The sequence below is a fragment of the Gossypium arboreum genome, unplaced genomic scaffold (genome assembly GCF_025698485.1).
Source record: "Gossypium arboreum isolate Shixiya-1 unplaced genomic scaffold, ASM2569848v2 Contig00791, whole genome shotgun sequence".
Lineage (NCBI taxonomy): Eukaryota > Viridiplantae > Streptophyta > Magnoliopsida > Malvales > Malvaceae > Gossypium > Gossypium arboreum.
The window spans coordinates 3,249-23,658 of record NW_026440905.1 but is presented as its reverse complement, the minus strand read 5'-3'; the positions used below and the strand labels follow the sequence as shown (position 1 = coordinate 23,658).

The 20,410-nt window shown below is 32.6% G+C and overlaps 2 protein-coding genes and 1 pseudogene across 2 annotated transcripts; 2 read left to right on the top strand and 1 right to left on the bottom strand.

Moving 5' to 3' along the window:
* Nucleotides 1-6,775: 6,775 nt before the first annotated feature.
* Nucleotides 6,776-7,666, top strand: LOC128289250 (probable disease resistance protein At1g61300). Its single transcript, XM_053025032.1, has one exon. It carries the CDS (start codon nt 6,776-6,778, stop codon nt 7,664-7,666), a length of 891 nt encoding a protein of 296 aa, XP_052880992.1.
* A 146-nt stretch (nt 7,667-7,812) lies between these two features.
* Nucleotides 7,813-9,180, top strand: LOC128289249 (probable disease resistance protein At4g27220). Its single transcript, XM_053025031.1, has one exon. The coding sequence runs from the start codon at nt 7,813-7,815 to the stop codon at nt 9,178-9,180; it is 1,368 nt and encodes a 455-aa protein (XP_052880991.1).
* Nucleotides 9,181-18,619: 9,439 nt separating this feature from the next.
* LOC108451550 (probable protein phosphatase 2C 39) lies at nt 18,620-19,874 on the bottom strand (annotated as a pseudogene).
* Between the last annotated feature and the right edge of the window lie 536 nt (nt 19,875-20,410).

Here is a 20,410-nt window from a genome sequence, read left to right as displayed (position 1 = left end):
GTTTCAGGACTTGACTGGTCTGACCTCTGTTTACTACAAACCATATTTCTCTCTGTACAAAATTCATATGACTGTGAGGTTTATTTCTCCTGAAACTAGACTCAATAAGGATTCTGAGAATATAAAATACACCACCTAATTATATCTTTACAATTTATGGTGAATTTCTAAAGTTGGAACAGGGGATTCAGAAACTGCTATGACTCTGTTTCACTAAAATTCAAATATCTTCTAACATATAATTCCTTTACTTGTTTCATTTGTTTCATGTGAAACTAGACATAATAAGCTTCAATTTTATATGTAGTCCATCACCAAATTCAATTTCTATGATTTTTAGTAAATTTTCAAACTCGCGTCAGTGTTGCTGCAGTATCCTGTTTATGGCAAATTTCATCCCTTTTATGAGTTTTTATGCACTAAGTATCTTATTAATTTTCCTTACATCAAACATAATCTAAACTAACCATTTTCATAATTTATCATTATCAAGCATTTCCTCAACCATTCCATCACCATACCATAAGATCATTTACACAAAAAAGGTATATTGCTATACATGCCATACTTAAATTTACAAGCCATTATCAAAAGTCTTAGGATAGTGTGGTGAGCCTTGACCTATCCCGACTCTGGTGGCTTGTCCAAAACTACAATGAGTAAGAAGGAGGAGTAAGCATAAATGCTTAGTAAGTTCATATGCAAATAATAAGTAACATAACAAACAGTCATACCAATCAACATTAGCATGCATCACTAAAACACATATCACATTTTTAATCATTTTTCATCATCTTATTACCTTATCGTGGTTGTATCAATACTCAACCCGAGGGTTAAATACATACCTGTCCAAAATATCCATTTCATATCACTTACCAATACGTCTCTTTACATCTCAAATATTCCTCCATTTGAGTAGAACTTTACCCGTTGAACACATCGGAATATAATTCGGATACATGGATAACTTGCACATAAGTGCCATATATGCAATCAAGCAATCATGTAACCCGCCCATAAGCGAACTCGGACTCAACTCAACGAGCTCGGGCGCTCGCATCCATAAGTGAACTCGGACTCAACTAACGAGTTCGGATGCCTAGTTACATCTCACGAACTTGGACTCAACTCAACGAGTTCGGACATTCGCATCCATAAGTGAACTCGGACTCAACTCAACGAGTTCGGATGCTCAACCATCCTAGTGACATGTCACTTGTATCCTAATCTATTCCTAAGGTTCAAACGGGTTTTTTCCTCGAACACTTATCCTTGCCGTCTTCCGTAAAATGCCGAAATCAATACTCGGTAACAATTATATTTAACAAGTAGTTCACATAATTTACATATTATTTGAAATTAACCACAAAGCATACATTTCATAATAAAATTCAGCATAACATATAATTAACATCAATAACTTAAAAATAACCATTATGCTACATTATTTACACATGAACTTACCTTGGTACCAAAATACAAAGATTTTGCAATTTAGTCCACAATCTTTTCTTTTCCTCGATTGAGGTCGATTCCACGTCTTTCTTGATCTAAAATAACACATTTAGCTTATTTAATACTCACATTATCAAATTAATCCTTAACTCAAATTTTGGCAAAATTACAATTTTACCCCTAAACTTTTACATATTTACATTTTTGCCCCTAGGCTCGGGATTAAATTTTATTCCTTATTCTTATGTTTTACAACATGCTGATCATTTTTCTCTTCTATGGAAACATCAAATTCTCACTCTAACATGTACTTGTGACTATTAGGTATTTTTACCGATTAAGCCCTTTTTTTTCGTTTTTGCTTAAAATCGAGTAGTACAAGTTGTCTAACATAATTTAAAACTTCATATTCTATCATAAAACATCAAAATACACAAATTTCACCTATGGGTATTTTTCCAAATATAAACCCTAGGTTAAATTATTGCTAACATAAGCTTTATCGAGTTCCGGGATCTCAAAAACGTAAAAATCATTAAAAAGCAGGGCTTAGAATCACTTACTATGGAGCTTGGAAGCTTGAAACAAACCCTAGCTATGGAGAACCCTTGAAATTTCGGCCTAATGAAGAAGATGGACAAAATTGGCTTTTAATTTTGTTTTAATTCATTTTAATAACTAAATGACCAAAATACCCTTACTACTAAACTTTCCAAAATTCCTTCCATGTCCTAAATTTGTCCATGAACTTAAAATTGGTCAAATTGCTATTTAAGACCTCTTCATTAATATTCCAAAACAATTTCATACTAAAATTTCTAGAATGCAAATTTTGCAACTTATTCGATTTAGTCCCTACTTTCAATTTAAGCACTTTAGGCATAGAATTTCATCACGAAATTTTCACACAATCATGCAATCATATCATATTCATCAAAATAATTATAAAATAATTATTTCTATCTCAGATTTGTGGTCACAAAACCACTATTCTGATTAAGCCCTAATTCAGGATATTACAGATTCGATGAGGCGTTGTTCGCCACTTTCCTTCGGCTTAGCCGATGAGACGCTGGTCATCACTTATTTGCTTCGAACTATCCGATGAGGCGTTGGTCTCCATTCTGGTGTGTTTGGTTGGATCTGTGTATCCGCCAAAGTCTGAGTCATGTTAATAGCGGAAAATAAGTGAAATAAATAAATCAAATGAATTTGATTAATCGAGCTATCGAATAAAATGAGAAAGTGATATTGTAAGATGGAATGTGAGATGAAACTTGTAAAGAGATTGAAGGCATGAACCAAAGGTTTATGAAGTATTATATTTGAAATGTGAATTGAATAATTATATGTGGTTGAGAGATGAATCAAAGGTTCATGAGTTAATTGAAATCTCATTAATGATTTATTGGATCTAACATTGGAAACGATATAATGGAAATATGATAGTTTGGTGTGAATTTATATGTATGATTTGTATGTATGATTTGCTAATTATCTATGTATGTTATGAAGTTTTATTGTTGTTATAATTTGAATTATGATAATACCATTGAATATTTCCAATACTCAACGTCTGATTTGTTTTTTTCGTGCATGAGTTAGGTAAAGTTGAAGTTCATCAAGCATCCGAGTCAATCCCGACCTCAGCTCAATTTTGGCGATGTATCTATCTTTTAGAAATATGGCATGTACTAGGTTTGGTGTTTGTCACTTGTAAATGTTTTATATTTTGAATGTAAATAGGGTGCATAATCCTTAAGAGGTAATGAAATGAATGAATGAGAATTTGCTAAGTTTGAAAGGTTTGATGAATGTTATTTGATCAAGATATATAAGTAAATGTTTTGGGCATGAATTAGGTGTGTTTAGTATGTAAAAATAGTTTAAAAATGGTGAAAATCATGTTTTCACACTTGCCAAGTCACATGGGCGTGTGCCCGTGCCGTGTGGAAAAGTCGAATTGGCCATAGGTTAGTTCCACGGCCATGTGAATAAGTTAGAATCTGCCCATGGACAGACCACACGGGCATGTTCCAGCCACACCAGGTGTCCCAGCCGCACGGGCATGTCCTGAACCGCACGGGCATGTGCCCTTATCTTCAAGGAAAAATTTCTAAAGTTGTTAGTTTAGTTCGAATCACTTCTAAAACATATATTGGATCCCGTAGGCCCATATTAAGGACTTTAAGATGAAATTTGATAAGAATTGATCTGGAATGTAAAGCTTATGACTCGGTTTTGTATAAATGTTTGTGTATAAGTTCGTTAATGCCTCATAGCCCTATTCCGGTGACGGCTTGGGGTTAGGGGTGTTACAGTGCACTTGTCTTTGTCGTAATTATAGTTATTTAGTGATCATCAGTCATTCAACTATGACTAAGTTTTTGTTTTAGTCACTTAACTAAATAAAGTTACAATTTGGTCACTAATGTTTTGAAATTATTTTTTATCACCTAAGCATTAAGTGGCACTTGTTTTAGTTGGTATAATAATAATTTTAGTTCTCTTTTTTTATATATATTTTCATCAATTTGACTCTAGTTTTGTATAAAATTATAAAAAAACTCAAAATTTATAAAATAGAAAAAGTTTATAAAATTCTAGAAAAATAAAATCTTGAAATGTTATTCAATAACTAAATTGTGTGAGAAATAAAGCAAATTATCATTCAATAAAATCCAATAACAAATTAGAAACAAAGCAAAAAAAAAGAAGAAGAAAGAAGCTAGATCATTATATGTTTCCTCAATATTTCTAAAACCAAATTAGTAATATTATCAAGTTGAGCTTCATGCCCTTGAAGAACATCTAAAACTAATATTACATAGGCTTATGAAATTGACCCTAATGCCATTTTAGTCAAAAGAATACAAAATATACAAAAAAAAAAATCCTTTTCAAACTCAATTCAATTTTTCATTACATTTAAATTATTTTTCAAAACTCAAATTGTAAAAGTAAATTATATTTAGAATTTTATCTTTTCTTATAATGTAAAAATTATGTCAAGAAACAAAATAGGTAAAAAACAAAGAACAAATAATTTTGTTTTTTTAAAGGACGAGTATTAGATATTTCAATATAAGTAATATAGAGAAATTTTGTAGGGTTTAAAACAATTATCCTTCGTTTTCTCTCATTTTATTTATTTTTGAAATGCTTATCTACTTTTATTTAATTTTTAATTTTATAATTTTCTATAGTTTTAAAAAATTTCAAACTTTTACCATTATATATATTATCAACATCAAATTGACAAGTATAAAAAATGAATACTAAAATTGTTATTATACTAATTAATAAAGTATAAAAATAATCAAGTGAAAAAAATTGAAAACATTAGTGATGAAATTGTAACATATTTTTAGCTAAGTGATCAAAACGAACATTACATATAGTTTAGTGATTAATAGTATAATTTTTTTTTGATAGAATGATAATTTGAACTCGACTATTCCTAAAAAGGAAAACACCCAACTAATAAACCGCAACTTAATTTAATAATGTAGCTTATGAAGGAATTTATATGTAAAAAACTTGAATAAATTTATAGGATAAATCTCAAAATTATACATGAACTTTGATTTAATGTGCAATTGTATATATAAACTTTAATTTGGTATAATTGTACGTGAAACTCTAATTGTGGTTCAAATGTATACTTGAAACTTTAATTTTAATTTAATCATACACATTTAAAGAAATAAATACTTCAATTTATTTTATACTGGATAAATATAATTATTTACGTATGTAATATATAGATATAAATTGATGTTATATCAAGAATTGTGTTAATAATTTACAAGAATTGGATCAAATCTAAATTTCATATATAAAATTACACAAAATCAAAATTCATATATACAATTACACATTAAATCATAGTTCATGTATTAAAAAAAACTTCAATAGATTTATTCACATCTTATCTCCAAAGTTAAATCTAAAATTTAATACGAATAACTATATAATTTTATATGCCAACAACTATACCTTGCATTTCCATACTTTCTCATTAATTATTATTACAACGTCACTGCAATACTTGTTAGGATTGTCCAGAATTAATGCAAAGGACACTTCCATGGATTTTAGACAATCATATCTATCTTTCAAATCTTGAGAGCAGATCAAAGGTTTTATTATTTCAGATTTAAAAAGAATCAGATTGTAAATCATCGATCAACTGATAGATACAAGTGTTGAGAAAAATCAGTATCAAATACCGTAGCTGCACCCAAAATGCCAACTATAATGGCAGAAGCAAAGGAAAAGTAAAAAAAGATGGGATTCCTTACTTAATACTTCTGCCTTTGTACCCACAACATTCTTTCTTCTATCACAAAATTTCAACCATCCACTCTACTTACTTTTCTTTCATTTGCTTGTTTCATTGCATGCTTTTCTTCGCTTAATTCATCACTATGCAATGATTGCTTAATAGTTCTTCCTTTGTACCCACAACATTCTTTCTTCTTCACTGTTTTTAATTTGTTTTGATCTGCAAGGTCTATCACAAAATTTCAAGCATCCCGTCAAAGGTAATTTTCTTTCATCTTTCATTTGCTTCCTTCATGACATGCTTTTCTTTGCTTCATTCATGACTATGCAATGATTGGTTTTTTTTATCTGCTAGCTTTGTAAGGCTAGCTTTGTAAGATAGTCAAGGAAGTCAACTTCACTGCTTCATTTTCAGTTATAATCTCTCAACACATTTCAGCCACTAAGGTAATAAGGCAATGATTTCCTCTACTGACTATCAACAGTTTTAGACTTTAAGACAGGATAGGATGACCAGCAGACATAATCTATCATAGATAGAAATCTCAAACTGTTGAACATTTTAGCTTTTAATATTCTGTAATGAACTGTTGCATACTTGAACCTAGCATTTTATATACATTGAGAGGTTAACTCTGGTGACCAGAATTTCATCAAGTTTCTTGCTGCCACCTATCCATAGCTCCATCTAATAAAGGCCATTGCATTTATGCTTCCTTTTCATGCTTACACTAACATATAAAAATTATTCAAAATCCAATACACTAACATATATGATTGCGTTGCAGGGCAGAGCAATGGAATACGTAGAGCCCAGTGTTGGCATTGCAAATTGTCTTGGACCTCCTGTTTGTAAATACTTGAAATATCACATAAAGCTGAATGATTATGTGAGAAACTTCGGGAGGATCAGAGATGAATTGAATTGTAAAATGGAAGACATAGAGCTGCAATTGAAAGCAGAGCTTCTTTCTCCTTCGGGAAGATACCAAAGCAGGGAGTTGAAAATTGGTTGAAAGATGCGAAAGAGATGATTGCGGAAGCACAGGATGTGGAAAATAAAGTCAGAAAAGGGAGATATCTCTGCCGTGCTTGGAACGGAAATCTGGTTGATGAAAAGACTCGAGAAATGAAGGAATTTCTTGATAAAGGTCCTAATGCCTCTGAAGGTCTTGCCATGGATGGTCCAAGTGGTGGGTTGCCACTGCCAACATCAGAACTAGTTGGGGAGGAAGCTGTCAGAAATGATATTTGGACATGTTTGATGCAGGAGGAGGTGAGCAAGATTGGGGTTTGGGGGATGGGCGGTGTGGGTAAAACCACTATCATGAAGCACATCCACAATGATCTTTTAAAGCAACAAAGATTCGAAAGGGTAATCTGGGTTACCATATCAAAGGAGTTCAATGTAATGAAGTTACAAGATAATATTGCAAGGGCGTTGAAGTCCAAGGATTATTTAGACAAAGAAGAAGACAAGCTCAGACGAGCAGCAATCTTGTCAGAAATGCTGAAGAACGCAGGAAAGCATGTTCTAATCTTAGATGATGTGTGGGATAAAGTCTCTCTAGAGGAAGTTGGGATCCCTGAGCCGAGTGGCAGCAATGGCTGCAAGTTGGTGTTGACAACCCGTTCGGAGCATGTCTGTAAGTATATGGGTTGTAAGGTGATAAAAGTGAAGCCACTGTCAGAAGAAGAGGCATTGATTCTATTCTTGAATAAAGTTGGGCCTAACATAGTTCAAAATCCAACAATAATGCCAACTTTGAAGCTTGTTGTCAAGGAATGTGCGGGTTTACCACTTACAATTGTTGTGGTTGCTGGTACCATGAAAGGAGAAGATAACCCTCATATTTGGAAAAATGCACTAAAGGAATTGAAAGAGAGAATAGGAAAGTGGAAGGAGTGGAAGTTGAGGTAATCGAGCGTTTGAAATTTAGTTTTGATCACTTGAAAGATGGGAAAGTAAAAGATTGCTTTTTGTATTGTGTATTATATCCTGAAAATTTTGAAATTGAAAAGGATGAGCTAATTGAGTGCTGGATTGAAGAGGGATTCATAGATGATATGGGTACAAGACAAGAAATGAAAAACAAGGGCATTACTATTTTGAAGAAGTTAGAAGATAATTGCTTGTTGGAAAATTTCAAGGTTGAAAAAGTGAAAATGCATGATGCAGTGAGAGACATGGCATTGTCGATCACAAGAATGAATCTTCCATATATGATACAAGCAGGTTTGCAATTAGAAGAGTTACCAGAAAAGGAGCAATGGAGTCCGGATATTGAGAAAGTGTCGCTTATGTATAACTCCATATCAGAAATTTCCATAGATGTGCTGCCCACAAAATGTAAACTGCTCACAACTTTGTTATTGCAGGGGAACCCTATAAAGAAGATCTCATATTCTTTCTTCACAAACATGCCTTGTCTTAGTGTTCTCAATTTGTCTTTTACCAAGATCGAGAGTTTACCAGATTCCATCTCTGAACTAAAAAACCTAACAACATTGTTACTTCGTGGCTGTCGAGAATTAAGAGATCTGCCATGTCTTTCGATGCTTCAAGAATTGAAGAAGTTGGATCTTCATTGGACTAAAATTGAGGAAGTCCCTGATGGCATGGATATGCTGATAAAGCTAAGATACATTGATCTTCAAGTGCGCACTCTGAAAGAGATACGTGCTGGACTTTTACCAAAACTCGTTCACCTTCGGCACTTGAGTTTTGATGTGAGAAATAGACAAACAAGTCTAAAAGCAGAAGAGATTGAACCGTTGAAGAAGTTGGAGTGCTTTACCGGACGTTTCGAAGATATCGATGAATTGAATAAGTTCATCTCCTCAATGAAACAAAGTAAGAAAAATCTCATCAAGTACTATTTACAGGTGGGCATAGCTAATTTCATGATGCACCCAGTTGAAGGAGATAAAATAGTAACAATTGGAGGAGTCCAGAATTGGGAAGGTGAGTTAATTATGCACCCAATTGAAATTCAACAGTTGAATATTTTTCAGTGCAACTATTTAAGAAGCTTAGTTGATGATAATTCTTCCTTCAATAATGCAATTGACTTGAGGGTTTGTAATATTTGGAGCTGTGGAGGGATAGAGTGTGTTGTTTCCTTGTCCTCTTTTACCTCTTCTTCCACTCATCCATTTCAGAGGCTTGAGGAGTTGTGTCTTGAAGCTCTGCCAAAGTTGAGTGCCCTTATTATCAAAGACGAAGGATTTGGTTCAACAACAACATCAACATTGGCTCCGTCTGCCACCTTTTCCCATCTCAAGCAAATTGTTATAATCAGATGCTCAAGTATGAAGACGTTGCTTCCAAACCTCCAAAACCTGGAAGAAATATCAGTGTTAGAATGTAATGAGGTAGTAGAAATATTGGGAGCACCGACATTACAAGTTGTAGAAAAAGGAGTGATGCATTAATCAAATTCTATCTTCCCAAATTGAGAGAGTTGGTTTTGTGGGGATTACCAAAATTGAAGAGCATTTGCAACAAAATTGGAGTAATGGTTTGTGATTCTCTCCAACTTATCAAAGTTGTTGAGTGTTATAAACTAAAGAGAATTCCTCCATTTGTTCCCCTTGTTGGCAATGGGCAGCCATTTGCATATGCTCCACCGTCTCTTACCATCAGCTCAACCACAAAATGGTGGGAATGGTTGGAGTGGGATGACCATCCAAGCTTTAAAAATGTTCTTCACTTCAAACCCTATTGAAGAATTAAAGGTATCAACCAATTATCGCTTTGTTAATTTTTTCTTATTTAATTTGATAAACCTAATTTCTCCATTTTAATACAATCTCATGTATTTTGTTGTTGTTGTTTAAGAGAATGTTAAAAGTGTTGCTGCCAAAGAAGTAGGGTGGAGGATAGTGCAAATGAGATGATAAAAAAGGTGATGGAGATGGTGGCAGTAAAACCAATGATGGATAAGGTTAAGACCATTGAGATGCAAAGGTAAATAATAAATCAATCTCTGTGCACTATAACTTTGTTTCCACATTTTAAACATTTTCCTCTTTTAGAATTCCTTAAATTTTGTTATTCTTCTCCAAAATTAACTTCATTTCTATACTTTCCAAAATAACCTTCTAAATATTTTTTGTAATATTTTATATAAAACAAGTAAATTATAAACTTAAATCAAATATTATTATAGACTTTTACCATATGCAACACTAATCTATTATTTCGTAAATTTTATATTAAACAAATTTCAAATTTTATAAAAAAAAACATATGCTTGAATTTTGAAATTTTACACATTTTCCTCTCTTAGGCTTCCTTAAAATTTGTTGTTCTTCTCTAAATAATAATTTGCTTTGTTTTAAAATATATCTAATTCTCAAAATAGGCTTCTAAATATTTTAATTTATATATAAAACAATTAAATTATAAATTTATTTTGATATGATGTTGAACCAAATATTATTATGGTTTTTACCACATTCAACACTTGTCTATTATTTTGTAAATTTTATATTAAATAAATTTCAAATTTTATAATAAACAAAAACATACTCTTCTAAGTTTAGAGTGAAAATATGGGATAGAAGTTGGCTATAGACCTTTCCATGTCTCGTCGGTTCAACTCAATTCAATTTAAATAATATAAAATATTTTTAAATTTAAATTTAATTATAATATATATATAAATATTAATATAAAATTATATTTTAAATATTTTTGAATAGTAAAAATTTTAGATTATATTTAAGAGTATATCAAGGGTCTAATAATTAAAAACTTTATTGTTTGAAAGGTTGTAGTAAAGATTTTAAAACGATTACTAAATGAATTAATGTAGCAGCCTATAAAACTATTCTTTTCTATATAAATTATTTAGAATATAATCTACTTATAATATTTTGAATATATTACATGTGAGAAAAATATTAAAACTTAAATTATTTTAAAATTATTTTATACGGAATGATTATTTGTTAATTAAAATATGTTTTATTTTTTTAAAATTTTAATAAAATATAAGCATATATTAATAAAAATGATTTAAGGTGAGGCAGCAAAGCTATGATCATGGTTTTATTTACAATAAAAGTTAGGAAAGTATTGTAAAAGACATAATATTCTTTAATTTTCAATACATACAATGTAGAGAAATTTTGGAGGTTTAAAACAATCATCCCTCATTTTCTAGTATTGTCCAGAATTAATGCAAAGGACATGGATTTTAGACAATCATATCTTTCTTTCAAATCTTGAGAGCAGATCAAAGCTTTTATTATTACAGATTTACAGAAGAATGAGATTCTAAATCATCGATCAACTGATAGATGCAAGTGTTGAGAAAAATCAGTATCAAATACCGTAGCTGCACTGAAAATGCCAACTATAATGGCAGAAGCAAAGGAAAAGTAAAAAAAGATGGGATTCCTTACTTTATAGTTCTACCTTTGTACCCACAACATTCTTTCTTCTATCTCAAAATTTCAACCATCCACTCCACTTACTTTTCTTTCATTTGCTTATTCCATGACATACTTTTCTTTGCTTAATAGTTCTGCCTTTGTACCCACAGCATTCTTTCTTCTTCACTGTCTTTTAATTTCTTTTGATTTCCAAGGTCTATCACAAAATTTCAAGCATCCCGTCAAAGGTAATTTTCTTTCATTTGCTTCATTCATGACATGCTTTTCTTTGCTTAATTCATGACTATGCAATGATTGTTTTTTATTATCTGCTAGCTTTGTAAGATAGTCAAGGAAGTCAACTTTACTGCTTAATTTTTGTTGGAACTAAGAATGCAAGATGAATGAAGTTAACAGAGACTTGAGCTTGAAGGCTCGATGTCTTGCTGAGCAAACAAGAAAATCAGCTGAGACCTTTGAGGAAATTGCTTGAGTAAAAAACCAGAAAAATGAATAAGAATACTGAATAATTTCGTTAACGTACCCTTGAATTGAGGCATAATGCCAATACATATACCAGTCAATAAGCTGGTCAAAACAAACAAATGTCACCTAAACAACTACCTACTACTACTAAGTAGTCTTGAAACTAGTTAAACATAACTTGCACACATACCTATGCTGATTTATCAATCTATCAGCACCTAATTTCATCAAAACAATACCAACTTAGTTCATTTTCAACTAACAAAACAAATACTTGGAGTAACAAAATAAAACAGCAACATGAACTTCAGCTTCAACTTCATGGCACGGGCAGCTTCTTTGCTTCTTGTCTGCATGCAGGCCAGCTTCATCAATTTTTAGTTCTAATCTCTCAACACATTTCAGCCACAAAGTCAGGTAATAAGGCAATGGTTTCCTCTGCTGATTATCAACAGTTTTAGATTTTAAGACAGGATAGGATGACCAGCAGACATAATCTATCATAGATAGAAATCTCAAACAGTTGAACATTTTAGCTCTTAATATTCTGTAATGAACTGTTGCACACTTGAATCTAGCATTTTATATACATTGAGAGGTTAACTCTGGTGACCAGAATTTCATCATGTTTCTAGCTGCCACCTATCCATAGCTCCATCTAATAAAGGCCATTGCATTTATGCTTCCTTTTCATGCTTACACTAACATATAAAAAATTATTCAAAATCCAATACACTAACATATATATGATTGACTTGAGGATGTTGCATATTATGTACTGTGAAGGGATAGAGTGTGTTGTTTCCTTGTCCTCTTTTGCCTCTTCTTCTGCTCATCCATTTCAGAGCCTCGAGGTGTTGGATCTTCAAGTTCTGCCAAAGTTGAGTGCCCTTATTATGAAAGATGCAGGAATTGGTTCAGCAACAACATCAACATTGGCTCCGTCTGCCACCTTTTCCCATCTTAATAAAATTTCGATACGCAAATGCTCAAGTATGAAGACGTTGCTTCCACATTGGTTGTTTCCAAACCTCCAAAACCTGGAAGAAATTTGGGTGCAAGAATGTGATGAGTTAGTAGAAATATTGGGAGCAACAACATCAGAAGTTGAAGAAAAAGGGAGTGATGCATTAATCAAATTCCATCTTGCCAAATTGAGAGTGCTAACATTGTTTGGATTACCAAATTTGAAGAGCATTTGCAGCAAAAGTGGAGTGATGGTTTGTGATTCTCTCCCAACTTATCCAAGTTGGTTATGGCTGTAATAAACTGAAGAGAATTCCTCCATTTGTTCCCCTTGTTGGCAATGGGCAGCCATTTGCATATGCTCCACCTTCTCTTATCATCATCTCAACCACAGAATGGTGGGAATCGTTGGAGTGCGGGATGACCATCCAAACTTTAAAAGTATTCTTCGCTTCAACCTCTATTGAAGAATTCAAGGTATGAACCATTTATCGTTTTGTTTATTTTTTATTTTTATAAATCTAATTTTTCCATATTAATAAAATTTCATGTATATTTGTGATGTTGTTGAAGAGAAAGATAAAAGTGTTGGTGGGAAAGAAGTAGGGGAGAGGATAAAAGGAATGATGGAAGGAAGAGGTTAACAGCGTTAAGACTGTGAGTCAAAGGTAAATAAGAAATCAAACTGCCTCCACTTTTTAAACATTTTCCCTCTCTTATCATTCCTTCTATTCTCTTATTCTTCTCTAAAATTATATATATGTACTTCCTAAAATAACCTTCTAAATATTTATTATTAAAATATTTATATTAATCAAAATAATTTAAGGTGAGACAAAACTACTATCATAGTTTTATTTCCAATAAAAAACATAATAATTTTAAGTTCCATGTAAAATTTCTGGAAACATTAAGATTTAAAAATAATAATAAATGCTTGTTTTTCTAAAGCATAATAGTTATAAAAATATATATATATTTGGATTCATTCATATGTAAAAGTAATCATAAAGATTAAAACAATAATGTATTTTCATAAAAGTATGATATTAGAAATTAAAAGTGGAAATTAAATAAGATAAATTCCTTTTCTTAAGTAAGTAATATAAAATGATAGGGATTAACATAGTTAATAATATTAACATATTTCTAAAATTAAATAATAGTTTAAATTATGAGGACTAAATGAGAAAATTAAAAAGGTGAAATCCTTTATAAAATAAATTAAAAACATTAAGGGATTATGTTTCAAATAACCCTCCACGTTTCCCATATATAATATAAATGACATTTTCCTTTTCTTTTCATGTGTGATGGATAAGTTGGAAAATAAAAATAAAGAAAATCGAGTTTCCTTCTCTTTTTTTCTTGCTTCATTTTGTTGTCTTTAGCCGAAAGTTTAAACTTTTTAGTTTTCAATATTTGGATTAACTTAAATATTTTTATTTATTTATTTTAATTTAATTTTACTAAATCTCTATTTTCACTCATTGTTTCAACCGTCCACACTCTCACCCCACTTTGTACGTTACTTTCTTTTGTTTCCCTATTCTGCCGTTTATCTTCTTTTCTCTTGGTTCTTTTTATTTTTCTTTTTTTCCTCTTTGATTATTCTTGAATACTACCGTTTATTTTGTGCGTTTTGTCACTTGGATCATATTCCGTTTGTAGTGCATGTCTTTCCATTAATAGTTTAGTTTTATTTCATTTCTTGAACAAGTTGAGTTTGTGTTGGTATATTTCCCATTACATTTCCAGAATGTGAGGAATGCCCTACACTTTTATTATAACAAAATATCCAAAACCATTTTACCAGAAAGCTGGGCTGTCAGGTTGGAAATGAAGGATTTTCCACCTTCATCTTGGGGAAGCCCATTTTTCTTCATTTTGGCAAAACTCTCTTCTGGGTCGATTCTACAAAATGCTAAACAAAAACACCATTTTTTAAGTTAAACCCTAACAAAGAAAAAAAGAAACACAGAAAATAATAAAAAAAGGGTTTGTTTCTTGATGTCCGAAGGTGGTAAAGCATGTCTAAATGGTGTTTTATTGGAAATTTAATGATAACATCCTTGCATTTTATATTGGTAGAGAAGTTTTTCAATTGTTAGTATCAGCCATTGGAAAAGGAGTAGGGAGGGTAGCTGGTTATAATGACCATATTACTCTACCATATTACTCTTTGTGGCGTGTTGAAAGTAGTGATGAGGTGTGGGTATTGAATAAAGAGGGCAATTGGACCAATTACTGAAAATTAAGCTTGTTTTAGGATTAGAGACTACGTTTGGGTTTTGGATAAATGGTAAGGTATTAGTAGAGTCAATTATTGCTTTGTTTTCATATGAGGAGAGTCTTGTTAGAATTTCTTTGTTTATAAAGCAATGTGGCTACACCTTATTCTGTTGTATTGGTTTATACAGACATTTAGTTTCGATCACTTGAAAGACGAGAAAGTAAAAGATTGCTTCTTGTATTGTGCATTATATCCTGAAGATTTTGAAATTCGTAAGGATTGATGAGATATTCATAGACGAGATGGATACAAGACAAGAACTGGAAGATAAAGGCCTTACTATTTTGAAAAGGTTGGAAGATAGGTAACTGCTTTTTGGAAAATATTACCACTGAATTTGGTTTACCTGGTATAAAGATGCATGATGCAGTGAGAGACAAGGCATTGTTGATCACAAGAATGAATCCTTGATATATGATACAAGCAGGTTTGCGATTAGAAGAGTTACCAGAAAAGGAGCAATGGAGTCCGGATATTGAGAAAGTGTCACTTATGCATAACTCCATATCAGAAATTTCCATAGATGTGCTGCCTACAAAATGCCAACTGCTCACATCCTTGTTATTACAGGAGAACCCTATAAAGAAGATCTCAATTTCTTTCTTCACAAACATGCCTTGTCTTAGTGTTCTCAATTTGTCCTTTACAAAGATCAAGAGTTTACTAAATTCCATCTCTGAACTAAAGAACCTCACAACATTGTTACTTCGTGGCTGTCAAGAATTAAGAGATCTACCATGTCTTTCGATGCTTCAAGAATTGAAGAAGTTGGATCTTGGTCAGATTAAAATTGAGGAAGTCCCTGAAGGAATGGATATGCTGTTAAAGCTAATATACATTAATCTTGTTGGCTCCACTCTGAAAAGATACCCGCTGGAACTTTACTAAAGCTCGTTCACCTTCGGCACTTGAGTTTTGATGTGGACAATGAAGAAACAAGTCTAAAAGCGGAGGAGATGGAACCATTGAAGAAGTTGGAGTGCTTTACCGGATGTTTCGAAGACATCAATGGATTGAATAAGTTCATCTCCTCAATGCAACAAAGTAAGAAAAATCTCATCAAGTACTATTTACGGGTGGGCTCATATGATGTGAGTTGTGGAAGGGATAAAACAGTAACAATTGGAGAAGTCCAGAATTGGGAAGGTGAGTTAATTATGCACCCAATTGAAATTCAAGAGTTGAATATTTATAAGTGTGACTATTTGAGAAGCTTAGTCGATGATAATTCTTCCTTCAAAAATGCGATTGATTTGAGGGTTTGTAGGATTTGGAGGTGTGAAGGGATAGAGTGTGTTGTTTCCCTGTCCTCTTTTGCCTCTTCTTTCGCTCATCCATTTCAGAGCCTCGAGCTGTTGGAGCTTCTAACTCTGCGAAAGTTGAGTGCCCTTATTATGAAAGATGCAGGAATTGGTTCAGCAACAAGATCAACATCGGCTCCATCTGCCACGTTTTCCCATCTTAAGAAAATTTATGTACGGAGATGCTCAAGTATGAAGACGTTGCTTCCACATTGGTTTCTTCCAAACCTCCAAAACCTGGAAGAAATATCATTGCATCATTGTGATGAGTTAGTAGAAATATTGGGAGCACCAACATCAGAAGTTGAAGAAAAAGGGATTGATGCATTAATCAAATTCCATCTTCCCAAATTGAGAGAATTGAGACTAATGAAATTACCAAATTTGAAGAGCATTTGCAGCAAAAGTGGAGTGATGGTTTGTGATTCTCTCGAGGATATCAATGTTTATAATTGTGATGAATTGAAGAGAATTCCTCCATTTGTTCCCCTTGTTGGCAATGGGCAGCCATTGCATATGCTCCACCGTCTCTTACCATCAGGTCAAGCACACAACGGTGGGAATTGTTGGAGTGGGATAACCATCCAAACTTTAAAGATGTTCTTCACTTCAACCTCTGGTGAATAATTCAAGGTATCAACCATTTATAGCTTTGTTTATATTTTCTTATTTTATAAACCTAATATCTCCATATTTATAAAATTTGATGTATATTTGTGATGTTGTTGAAGAGAAAGCTAAAAGTGTTGGTGGGAAAGATGTAGGGGGGAGGATAGTGCAAAAGAGAGTAGAAAAGGAATGATGGAAGGAAGAGGTTAAGAGCATGGAGAGTGAGAGGCAAAGGTAAATAAGAAATCAAACAGCCTCTACATTTTAAACATTTTCCCACTCTTACCATTCCTTCTATTCTCTTATTCTTCTCTAAAAATTATATATGTACTTCCCAAAATAACCTTCTAAATATTTATTATTAAAATATTTATGTTATAAAGTTATTTTGATATTATTATGGTATTTTATCACATTCAACACTAATCTATTATTGCATAAATTTCATAATTTATATAAATATATATACGCTTCAACTTATATATTTAGACATCAATATTAATGATTAGCCACCCAATAGTTAGTGACTAAGATGACATGGCAATGCTAAACACTTGTTAATAACTTGTGAAATTGCCACGTTATCTAATATATTAGATAGCATTGTCCTTGCACTTTTTATTATTTTTAAATTTAAAAAACAAAAAGATAAACTATAATTTTAACCATTTAAATTTTCAAGAAGTTATATTTTAGTTAACAAACTTTAAAATTCAAAATTTAGTTTAGCAATTTTTTAGGTTTCCAACTTTTCACATTCATGCGTAATCTTGGATCGTAAGGCCAACGGTGCACCCTTGAACCCTTCTGTGAATCATTCATTGACTCCTCTTGGAGGTAAAAATATCTTCAAAAGTTGATAGTTGGGTCTCTTCGTGAACCATTCTACAATTTCCACGAAAGTGAGACATATCTCCAAAAATCAACAGTTGGGGCCCTTTATGAACCATCTAGCGGCTCTTCACAGAGGTGAGGCATAATACAAAAAATCGGCAATCAAGCCCCCCCCCCCCCCCATAAACCATTTAGTCACTCTCCATGGAGATGAGGCATATATATCTCAAAAAATTGACAGTAGGGCTCTCCGTGAATCATTTAGTAGCTCCTTGCAAAAGTGAGACGTATATATTTCTAAAAATATAGTTCTAGATCGTTCAATCAACAACTATACAACTCGTGATAATATGCATTATATATTTCACGATTGTTTGGCCAATAGACACACTACTCACTAAATCACAAAGTGAAATATATACGAGTCAACTATGAATAAAAACATAACTGTTAACACATTGTTTAAAAAAGATAAAAGGCATGAATTTTAATAATCTCGTAAGGAATTGTATATTCTCATGTCAATGACTACCATCCATCAAACTACAAAGTGAAGTTCATATAAGACAGACGAAAGCACTATCCATCAATATACCAATAAAAAAAAATTAAGTCAAGACTTGGATTCAGTTCAATAGTACCATCTACGGTATGACTCATAAAAGTATCTACCTAAGGTAAAGGCACCCTTCCAGTAAGGGTTCATTTTCATTTCACTAAAGATCATTTATCAAATGGTAGCTCTTTTTATTACATTAGCATAGTTCTATCACCTTCGAGATTAACTTGATTTCAAACTATTGCTTTACCTTCAACGTTAGCATAGTTTAAATACTAATGAACAATTGCAATGCTTACAATGCCAACACAATTCTAAATATTTATAAATTACCACAATTTTTGTAAGAAAAACAGAAGCAAATAGTTCTACATCTAATTGTCCTCGTCCACGACACGTGTAAGATCTGATATTACAGTTTGCCTATGTATAGAAAGCTTAGGATACCACACAAAATATGCATAACATTCTATCCAATATAAGAAAGGTACAAAAAAGAGTTTGTTATCATACGGAAACAGGTGAAGTTGCCACACTTACAGTTAACTAAAATTTTACAACAATCATGGAAATGTCATCCTTGCTGTTTCTCTTAACAGCTTCCTCAGTTAGGTGCTTTGCAGCAGATTGAGCATCCTTAATGCCTTTGATAGCATCAACAGCTTCTTGGTTTGACATTACCTGAAATTTAAGGAACGGACCATTAAATCTCAGGTTCATCATGCAGGTTCAATAAAAGAAAAATGTGATTAGATAGGGCTTACCTTCCATAAACCATCACTAGCCAATATTATGAGGTCGGTATCATCGTCGATTGTTTCAATGCTCACATCTGGCTCCAAAGTAAGATGTTTCTTTAAACTCTTGTCACCAAATGCTCTCGCCACCGCAAGCTGACTGTCAACACGCGCGACATCCCCTGAAGCAAAAACAATATCAGGAAAAGCTGGTGTAACCTTGAGCGTCATCCCCAAAAGATCAGGCACGCATTACCTGGAAAGTTCGAAACCAAACCGCCTCTATTTTCAATGCTCTCCCTTTCAGAAGCGGGCTCATGATCAACTGAAAGCTGTTTAGCCACACCGTTCTTAGAGATCACAGCCCGGAATAGCCAATATTTGCTATTACCAGTTTCTGGCAGTTGATCAATATTGCTGTCACTTCCGTTGAACCCCCTTTGCCCAAATCAATGGCTTGTTCCAATATATTTGTACCCGTTAAACGATACGCTCTCCTAATCACATTCTGTGGTTCCGTCCAAAAGTCGGGCTGCCCGAGTGAAAAGAAACAGAGGCGCTTAGTTAAAACTACAAACAAAACACTGTCAATGTATACGAAAAAGATAAGATCCAGCCGATTATAGATTACCTCATTAAAGATATTGTTAAACAAGTTCGCCTTAAATGATCGGGAACAACATGGCTCAAATGGCCGTTGAATATGGCGAATAAACCGAGCGCACTGCCGTTTACTTGCTTAAACTCCGCGAAAACATAGTCTTCCATTGGATGATTCGTTTTCCCCTTCACTAAATGATAGCCATGCGTTATGTTCTTCGACATCTTACTCTTCCCTTTTCCAGATTCAGCATTATTAGAAGGGTTTAAGCCAACTTTTTATTGAACTTTCTTCTGCAGTAAATCAATATAAACAGCTCAATAAGCAGTAAATTTACACAACGTTTCCTAGAAATCGCCATTGATGAAGATAGCCATGCCATCAACAGTAAAGCATTGTGGTGGAAATGGGTTAATTTTTTGTTTCCAAAATGTAGTTAATTAATTCACAATTTTTAACAATTTCATTTTCTAATGGGAAATTATTGAGGTCAAATTATCCAAAAAATCCAATTCTTTCAGATTTATCAAACCAAATTACAACAAACTAGTTCTTGGAAACAATTTACTCCAATTTCCAAATTTCCATGAAAAACAATCATAATCAAACCCCATATATAATAAATCCAAATCAATCACTTCAAGATGCTGCAAATGGGTTCTTTCAAAGAAAACTGATAACCCATTTCTTCAATACATACATATATTCATATTCACACAACAGATCATGGAAAGTCTAACTATAAAAAAGAAAAGATATTTAAAGAAAACCCAGAAAAGAGAAGGGATACCTTCATCTTATGGTATTTCTGCAATCAATGGTTGGTACCTTATAAAGTAAACTTGGTTTGTTCCTCTAATTTTACTAATCAAATTTGTTTTTTATAGGAAACTCTTT